The sequence below is a fragment of the Zeugodacus cucurbitae genome, chromosome 6 (assembly GCF_028554725.1).
Source record: "Zeugodacus cucurbitae isolate PBARC_wt_2022May chromosome 6, idZeuCucr1.2, whole genome shotgun sequence".
Taxonomy (NCBI): Eukaryota; Metazoa; Arthropoda; class Insecta; order Diptera; family Tephritidae; genus Zeugodacus; species Zeugodacus cucurbitae.
The window spans coordinates 5,040,488-5,051,073 of NC_071671.1; the positions used below are offsets into that span (position 1 = coordinate 5,040,488).

At 33.1% G+C, this 10,586-nt stretch overlaps 1 protein-coding gene across 1 annotated transcript; it reads left to right on the top strand.

The window, feature by feature from the left end:
* The first annotated feature begins 267 nt into the window (after positions 1-267).
* Positions 268-525, top strand: LOC105211196 (histidine-rich glycoprotein). Its single transcript, XM_054235130.1, has one exon. It carries the CDS (start codon positions 268-270, stop codon positions 523-525), a length of 258 nt encoding a protein of 85 aa, XP_054091105.1.
* The last annotated feature ends 10,061 nt before the right edge of the window (positions 526-10,586 follow it).

Below are 10,586 nucleotides of genomic sequence, written 5' to 3' on the forward strand. Positions count from 1 at the left end.
TAAAAGTAGTAAATGTATTGAATACTCTGAAAACCAGCTATTGATAATAAACTACAGCAGTACTAACAAAAAAATGTGCGAAAAGATATGGAGAACTCATAAACAAAGTATTGATAACATGTATGATACTTGAAAGTTAGTCAAATAAGCATTAGTATTTGTCGGGAGCGCAATATTGCTTGGTAGTTGAACAGTTGAAGTGAAGAACTGAGCATCGGTTGCTGGTTAAACGAGTAAAGAAAGTTTTAATTTTATATTTTGCAAAAAATGCCACCACACGGACATCATCACGATCATCATGGTCCACCAGGACCACCACCTCATCATCATGGTCCACCGGGACCACCGCCACATCATCATGGACCACCAGGACCACCACCGCATCATCACGGACCGCCTCATCACCATCATGGGCCGCCTCATCACCATCATGGGCCGCCTCATCATCATCATGGACCGCCACATCACCATGGACCACCGCACTATGGCTGTTGTCCCCGCGTTATTTGTTGTGCTATAGTGTAGTGACGTTGTTAGTGTAAATTAAAATAAATATTATTTAAGAGTGCAGTAAGTGGAAATGTCTGGCGCGTTTACGAAATTGAGTTGATTAAAAATATTGTTAATGAAACGATGCTAAACGTTTGATATACAAATATATTATATGATGGAATTTATTCTACATATAGCTAATAAAAGTCGATAATATTTCATAGTTTTAATAAATCGATGATTTGTATCGATTTCATGAATTATTTGTTTTTACATATGAACGGAGGTTGAATTTAATTGCAATTGTCAATTATTTTATTTAATAAAATCGATATTTATCGATAAATTCGATTACCGTTTGTATTTTTATCGATTTATTTTTTATATATTTCATTATATTTTTTAATAAAAATCGATAAATATCAATAAACTCGATTAAAAGTTGTATTTTTATCGATTTATTTTTTATATATTTCATTATTTCTCTTCATAAAAATCGATATTTATCGATAAATTCGATAAAAATATATATATTTTATCGATTTATCGGTTTAATTTTTACTTCTCTACGAACACAAGTTAAATTTATTTATAATCAATGGTAGTTGTCGATACGATACGATATTTTATCGATTTATCGGTTTAGTTTTTACTTCTCTACGAACACAAGTTAAATTTATTTATAATCAATGGTAGTTGTCGATACTTACAGTATCACCGTATCGATAACCATACTACAATATCGATAATTACGAGTAATTTGAGCTTAAAACTTTTAAATTCTATTCTAAAATACATAATTCTCTTATTAAATAATTTTTTTTTCAAGAACTAGTGCCGGCCACAAATCAACCAACAATTTTTCTGAGTACTGTAAACACTGCACATTGCAATGGCGCCCTGAAATATGTGACAGCACACGAACAGCGTGTTAAGTGTTGGCAGGTTGGCATTATTTCTTGCAACAATCGTAACAGCTTAATTGTGGCAACAACAGCAACACACATACAGTGAACCGAAATATAATATTGGTTGTATGTATGTAATGCGACGTAAAAAACAGCCAAAACCAAATGCCAAACACTTGAGGCACTCTAGCAAATCACATGAAAATCACTTGACTATTAAATACGGATAATCCAACAAAAGTAAAGTTACACACGACAGTGAAAAATTCGCATAAATTTTGGGCGCAAAAATATATATGTATGTACATACGTACGAGTGTAAATAATGCAAGCACACCTCTAAAAAGGAGTCACGGCATCGCAGGTGAATACTAAAAGCAAATAAATGCCATTGTGGGTGTTTTTGTGTGGCATGTACTCGCTTTTGTTTGTTAATGTGTTAGTTTAAGTGAGCTTTTTTACGCTTGAATTTCTTTGTTTTGATTTATTTATTTTTTGCAAAATGAGTGGGTCTGTATGTGTGTGTTGACTGCACATATATTTTAGATATTTGACTTCACACGCAAGCATGTCAACTGGTCCTCGTCGACTCAACGCGGCCATAAATCTACAAAAATTATTTGCGCTTAGCGGCATTGAAGTGAAGAGGGGTAGACGTATATATTCATTATTCTCTTAAAAAAACAACTGATTAAGTATAGCGCCATAAGGGCTACTAATTTTTGTCTAAAAGCTTCTCAAAATTTTTGTCGAAAGTTTGGTATTTTCAAAATAAAACATTTTTTGTTGACAATATGTGTCATACAAGAGCTTTGTTAAAGCAATCATGTCTAAAGCCCCCGCAAGATAAATGTTTATACTATTTACCTATAAATACATATTCAAGTTTATTAATCATTTACTAGAGTGCATTATCTATCACTTCAACTATCGAAACGCCAGCTGAAATATTACAAAAACCCCACTGGAGTCATAAAGTTATATTTACTGATAAGAATACTCATATAAGTCTGCAAATATGGAATTTTAGCTGCAGTTTTATTTATAACGCCAAAAGAATACTATTGTTACGGCAAATATCAATTCGATTGGATTCTCCATTTCAATAGTCTGTTTGAATTTAGTTAAATATTTTGAAAATGCCAAACTGCGGGAATCATCACGGCCACCCACCGCCACCTCATCACCATGGACCGCCACATCATGGACCTCCACATCACGGGCCTCCACATCATGGTCCACCTCATCATGGACCTCCACACCATGGTCCTCCACACCATGGTCCTCCACACCATGGACCTCCACATCACGGTCCACCTCATCACGGACCACCTCATCATCATCACCATTAGTGAAGGAAATATATTTTCAAAAAAAAATTAAATATTCATTGTTTATATAAATAAATTAAATGGTGTGTATTATTTTCAAAAAGTAAAAAAAATATTTATATATCGACCGAACGTAAAAAAAAAATTATTAAAATTTTAAGAAAAAAAATTTTGTTTTAATTTTTCTCTACAAAAGTATTTCCTTATTTATTTCGTTTACTTATCAGGGTTTTCTATCTTTGGTGACGAACATTATTTATATTCGTAGTTATTCGAGACGAAAAGTCTTCTGTTTGTCTAGACCAATGTTTATTGTATCGCAAAATCTTTACGAACAAAATTTTGTTTACATTCAGCAGTGACTAATGACAGAGCAGAGAAACACAAAAAAAAATCGCAAAAACAAAGTGAGGAAAAAATTTATAAATAACAAAAAAAAAATCAGTGAAAGAAGTCAATAAAAATTCAATGTGTTAGAGGCCGAAATTGAGTGGAGAATTTGATAGTAAATACATTTTTTATAATCTTAACAACGAAATACTGGCTAATTAGTTTAAAAATTCAAATTTTTTACACAGATTGTTACGCTTATAATTTTTACTTTAAAAATACTTAAAATTTATTTATAAATTTTTTTATTTATATTTTTTATTTATAAATAAATTTTTCGCTAAAAAAATATTTCTGAAAGAAAATAATTAATTTAATAATAAACATAATATTAAATAGTTGATTTATTTGCAATCAACAACAAATGTACCACTCTGGTCAATATCACTTTAGTCAAGTTAAAATGATTAATCATATTATCAACAAAAATTATTAAAAGAAATATACCCCAATGCGTAAGAGTATGCCTATAGTAGAGCAAATCTCTTACCACAACCAGAAATATTAATTTGAGTACTAGTGATTTGAGTGAAAGCAAACTCTACAACTTTCGAGTGCCGCAAACCGTTAACTGAGTAGCAAATGTGGCATAGCAGCGTCATTTGCGACACAAGCGGCTGAAATTTGCAACTTCACAATATTCTTGCGTAGATGAGAGTTTATTATTGTTGGAGAATGAGTAAAAGAGAGAGAGTGTCACTATAAACAGTTAGCTCTAAGAAGTCTACACAGTTTTGAGTGTTATTTTTTGAGTTACTGTTTGCACTCGTCAAAGAAGTTGTTAGCACAGGTAAGTTTATTAGCTTTTTGGCTGACTTTATGCAGAGTTTATTAAGGTTTAAAGAACAATTGACTTGTAATGTGAATATAATACATTTCGTAACTGAAATATATATTTATTAATGTGCTATATGTTATTTTAATCTTGTTTCGATATTGAACAGCCTCTGTGTATTATTATATTTATTAATTATTTTATATTAATAATTAATTTTGTTCTAAAAGAGTATACTAAGAGTATCCACATTTGTCATTCGTCGTAAAATCATAGAGAGTCTGTCCAATATCGAACAAAGTTTAAAATAATATACATATGTATAGTATACCACGATATAATACCTTATACGGTGGGTCTTTGGGAGAGCTATCAGTATGGCGTAGATTAAAACGAAGATAAATTTAAATAAAGATAAATATGAAATCCTATATTGATGATAAAATAATCCATTGAGGACCTGTTGGAGTTTATGATTATACCTGTCATTGCTTTAGGCTTGCAACGAAAAAATGACTTTATGGAATTTTTTTAGTAAATAATGCTTAGAATAGAGCAAGGACTAGTTCATGAAGATCAGGTAGTTTTTACTTTAATGTAGAGCTGAATGCATTTCAAATGGTCTAAAATATTTTTAACTTAAGTATATCCACTGAAGGTCTGTTTTTTTATATAGAGGTCTAATAAATTTAACTTCCATAGGGAAGGAAAAATTAACTATTTTAGAGACAAATTTAACGAGGGTCTTAAAAGACTAAAGTGGCAATTAAGACAATAATCTTGAGGATATTGTCGGGATTGTATTTGTGAGACTGTTTTAACAACTTTAGAACGTCAAAAGCATGGAGCTTTCATCAATCAAACATTCAGTAAATATATTTGTTAATCCAATTTCTTCGTTTTAGTCATAATATCTTTAGCAGATCACTCCGGCTTTGCACGGGCTTAAACAAACATTTCAAAAGTTAAAAGTTTTTACAGACTTATACACACTCTCCCATACATATGTATGTATGTGCTTTGCCTTTTTGCGTGGATTCATTTTTAAGAAGTAAAATGAGGATAATTCGAACATGAAATTATATTTTATTTGCAATGAGCTAAAACTTGATTACGACCTCTAGTCTTTGGTGTCCGTTGTCTTCCTCTCTGTAAAGACGTTGGAAACGCTCAGAGTTCGAAACCCTAGTGCGAGCTTGTATATTTCTAATAAAATATTTTGTTCTCAAGCCGTTGCACACGCTCCGTACTCGACTCTCAAGCGTACTTGGGAGGTTTTAAAATTTTGTTCAGCAAGCAGCTGCAAGCAATCGTTACTAGCCTCTTTGGCACGCGATTGAGATGCGAATAGAATGACTTGCAAGACGATTTTCAGTTTCAGATTAAGATTCTCCATCACGGAGTCTTTTTGATACCCTCACCTGGGAACTATTTCCAGAATGTTGAGATTCTAGCAATAAATATAGCCTATGTTACTCAGGGTGAATATAGCTTTCCAATGGTGAAATAATTTTTGAAATCCGCTCAGTAGTTTTTGAGTTTATTCATTACAAACATAGATAACTGAATAATAAAATTTTAAAAATCTTTATATCTACATACATACGACTTCAAATGATTGAACAAAATGCCGTTAAAAATACAAAATGTAAAGGACATGAAAATATAAAAACTGACTGAGTAAACACGCACATATGCATGTATTATGTAAATAAAAATATATATAAATACGATATAAAAATTCTACATATAACAAAGTGCGCATACAAATGCAACTAAAATTGTTTTAGCGATCTGAAGCGCTAAGGTTTACGTATATGCTTGAGCTTTCGTTTTTGGCTTGGCGTCGTATTTAGTTTAGGTTATGGATTTTGCATTGCAGTAAATTTGAAAATTCAATAAACATAAATTTATGTAAAATAAACGCAAATTTCATATGAAAGAAAAATATTATTCGCCAAAGCGGTGAGTGTGTGTGTGCATATGTAGCACCTTAAACCATCAATAGCACCAATGTGTAGCATTATACATATATAGTTATAAACACAGCTATATGCCATATAAAAGTGTGCATAAATATTTTGGCAAACTGTGCGCCGTAGATCAAGTGTACAGTATAGTGCTGCGTATGCTAAGCAAAAACAAAAATAGAAAAGGTAAAGAAATAATGCTGGGCAGTCTTGCGTCTGTGTGGCGCTACTGCCACGACTATCCGCTATTTATCACAAATAAATGCAATTGAATTGATTTTTTATTATTTGCATTTCCTATAACACAGACACACACATATGTACGTTCGCTTGCCATCTTACAGTGCTGAGATTCGCTTTGCTGCCAAATATGAAAATAACAATCCTTTAATATCCTTTTTATTTATTCCGCTGCCTTGTGTGTTTTTATTTTGCTTTCTGGAGATTTGCAGGTGCAAATCTGTTTGTACGCTCGAGGCGAAAACATAATTTAATAGCTGCCGACCTAAAATGCAAAGCAACGGCGTAAGAGAGTGTGTGTGTGTGTAGAGTGTGGTTGTTGTTATTATTTTTGTACAATATTATAGTATTTCTTGATGCGAAAATCTCTTATTCTCATTGCTTGCGGTGAGAGTCTGGTGTTTTGCATATTTTATGTTGTTGGTATATTTTTGTGAATTTAAAAATACCCCAAATAGCTGGTAATGTAAGTGAATAAGACAATAAGAAGACAGCTCGAAGAAAAGTGTCTGGTGCATGTGTCTAGGTGGCAGAGCGTAAATACATAATATGGAAATATTTATACGTAAGATAGAGTTATCAAATGAATGAGGTAGTTTAGTCAGTAGAGAACGTAATGGAATTTTTAAATAAAATAGTTAAAAGTGTGAATTTCTAGTAAATTTTGTGTTAGTAAACGTTATTTTTGAAGACATTCTTCTACGATTTTTTTTCTTTTTTGGAAAATTACTATGCAAAGCCTTAAGCAAGAACAAATGATAGATGTTTTCGTTTCAGTTACAAAACGTTGCATACATTTAGGGGTTTAATTGAATCTCAATAGTTTAGAGCAAGTGTTTCGAAATCGTTGCCTACATTTAGGGTTTATGGGCATGAAAGATGCACTCCTTATACTATATAAATGAAATGATGAATGAGATCAAGAGTTTGCAAAACCTTAAATTTCCTACTTTTAAATATCAACAAGTCTTTTGTCCTCTAAATAGCTAGAGTCTTTTGAGTCAATCTATTAAGTATTTTTGTATGCTCTTTCACAAAAGCCTCGAAGCGTATGGGTAACGAGAAAGCTTTTCCGCATAGTTTTAAGTCATGAACAATGAAAATCAGACCATTTGACGAATACATTATTTAACTACGCTCATCCATCCACGAAATCGTCAAGTAAACTATTTGTATGGCATGTACTTCCGGGCACTAAACTGAAACTGTCACAAAGAGTACTATACATATTTCCATTTTTCAATAAAAATAAAAGAAAACAAGTAAGGAACGGCTAAGTTCGGGTGCAACCGAACATTTTATACTCTCGCAATTTATTGAAGAAACTTACAAACATACAAAATTTACCCATAAAATTTTCAGTTAAAATTTGTCCTTAGGCGCTGAGTTCAACATGTTCAATATCTGGGGCCTTGAAAAGTTATGGTCCGTTTTCGACAATTTTTTTAGAAGTGAAGCCAGAGATGATATGCACTATTTGTGTAAAGTTTTATTCCGCTATCTTCATTGGTTCCTTATGTTTACATTATAAAGTGAAGGAATAAGATGGAATTAAAAATTGAGTTATAAGGAAAGTAGTCGTGGTTGTGAACCGATTTTGTCCATGTTATCAGGGTGTCAAGAAAATATTATATACCGAATTTCATTCGAATCGGTCGAGTAGTTCCTGAGATATGGTTTTTGACCTATAAGTGGGCGATGTCACGCCCATTTTTCATTTTGTAAAAAAATCTGAGTGCAGCTTCCATCTGCCATTTCTTATGTGAAATTTAGTGTTTCTGACGGTTTTCGTTAGTTAGTTAACCCACTTTTAGTAGTTTTCAACCTAACCTTTGTATGGGAGGTTACAGCTTGCACAGACAGACAGACGGACGGACGGACAGACATCCGGATTTCAAATCTACTCGTCACCCTGATCACTTTGGTATATATGACTCTATATCTAACTCTTTTAGTTTTAGGTGTTACAAACAACCGTTATGTGGACAAAACTATAATACTCTCTTTAGCAACTTTTGTTGCGAGAGTATAATATTAAGGAGACCATACAACAATATCTTTGAAAAGTGTCAGCATTAGAAGTAATTTCATTAGTGAAAAACAAAATGTTATATCCTGTGAAAGACGCCTATAGATTTATTGGTAATGTTGCACATACATATAAGACAATGGTAGATTTCAATAGGAACCTCCTTCTGAGGTTAGTCATGAGACACATAAGTGACATTTCCATATTTATATACATGCATTTTCGTTTATAAAAATCCGCTTCCAGCACTGCCCTTTTGAAAATATATTGTCAGGACATGTGTCGATGGCGTCAAAAGGACTAACTGCTTTCAAGTCAAGTCCGTTAGCGACTGCTAACTCTCCTACAAACCAGACAATCACTTGCATTTCCGCTTGGCGACAGTCGTTCTCTACTAAATTCAATTGTGTACAGCCCTTCGCTGTCTGCTGATTAGAATTTCTGCAATTGAAAACTCGTTTGAATGCCTTCGAGTAAGTCTTTGCGCGCCGTGCAGGAAGTGCGCTTTGTTCGTACCACCAACCAACTCAACTGAATTTGTCATGTAGTTGTTACTGCCATGCGAAGTTTTCGTAGCATATACAAGCGTATGTACATATGTAAGTTTCTTAAGAAGTCGAGCCCGCATGGCCGTCAACACCTTGACCACATAAGGCGTGCAGTCACAGCGTGCAAGTGCGCATCGCATGCCCGCAAGCTTTGCCAACGAAATTGAATTTAAAAGTTTTTGATTTAGAGGGTGGCTATGAAAACTACATAAGTTTGTTTTGCCGGTTTTTGCCAATGTTTTGTTTTTTTTTTGCCAATTCTTTCATTCTTTATGCTCTTGCTTTTGGTTGTCAACGCGTCAGACACAAAGTTTTGTTTGTTGTCAGTTCTTCGAGTGCATTTCTCATAGTTTTGTGCAGTTCAGGTAGTGAAGGTTATTTCGAAGTTTTGTAATCAAATTTTTTATATTTTTGTTAGTGTTCTGTGGTTAGGCTTCGTTAGACTTCGTTAGATGTCCTTATGATTTCACAGCCTTCATTATCACAGAATAAAGTAATAGCAAATGGAGAATACAACAAAATATAAAATATAATAAGCAGATATGGCCAAAATATGATAATACTAGGTCTAGGGTATTATTAAATAGGTCCAAGAAGAGTATTTTCAGACTTACAGCTACTCTAATGGGTCATTGGCCATTTGGAGAACATACAATGCATGCCCTATAATAACCTTTGCCGAAGCTGTGAACTAGAGGAGAATAAGGAAACAATTTTCCACTTTCTCTGTGATTGTCCCTATCGCAAATCCGGCACAGGACACTTGGAATCCATCAGGCATCAAGCCTTGGAAGGATGTTCACTAAAAGCATATCGGGCATAAGTAGCTTCATCGAAAACATATAAATGACACATCTAGTGCTAACTGAGCACATAAAATTATATGGCTTCACTCCTACCTACCTACCTACCTCATATTACCATATCAGTGCTATGATAATCTCATAGATAGTTAAAAAGTCAGACTACATTGGCAAAAAAATCACTAAAATCATGATAAATTTATTCCATAGCAAAAAGTCTTTCCCTTGCCAAACTATGTAACTCCACTAGGTGGCGCTGTGTTCAAAGTTAGGAAAACTTGACTATAACATAAACTCGACCGCGCAGAGGTTAAAATGATAAAAAATGTTGATATATATATATATCTTATTATATTATCAATTATTTTCACTTTCAACTATTATGGTGAAATATTCGAATATAACTACAACAAATCAAAGAACTCACCTTTGTAGCCCAATTAAGCAGTCACAGGGTTGAATTAACTATTATCTGAAATGGAAAGCAAAAACTTGTCTATAGTAATTATCTATAGTGAATTTAAATATTTTAATGATGCCATTATGTCATATTAGCAAACAAATAACAACTCATTACTCAACAGACAATGAGCATTGCAAAGTAAATTAAATAAATCGGTGTTTTTTTTATATAAAACGAAAAGTAAAACTCTAAAATTTAGTTTTTAGAAAAAAGTACATACATGCATAAAAATCAATTTGTTTGCGTTAAACCGTAATTTCACTTAGTCCACATGCGCCGCCCGAGTGTTGACGTGAAAGTTTGCTTGCATAATTTCATGCTCAATTTATGTTAACAATTCCTTTGCTATGCAACTCTGGCTATTCATATGTAAAACGGTAAGGGAATATTGTCAACATCATTAATCAACTGAAAAATATGCACTGAAAAGGTAGCGATTCTAACAAAATGCTACATTTCAAGCGCAATCAATTTCCTTTAAGTTGTTTAATGATGTATTTTTCAAATTGTGCAGTCGTTTGCTCGGGCGAAAATGACTGCCAGGTGGACTAAAAATAATGTAACATAACGACAAAAGTGACAGATGTTTGGTAATAGGGGTATTACTGGATATGCATAAGACGGTTTGATAGGTAAA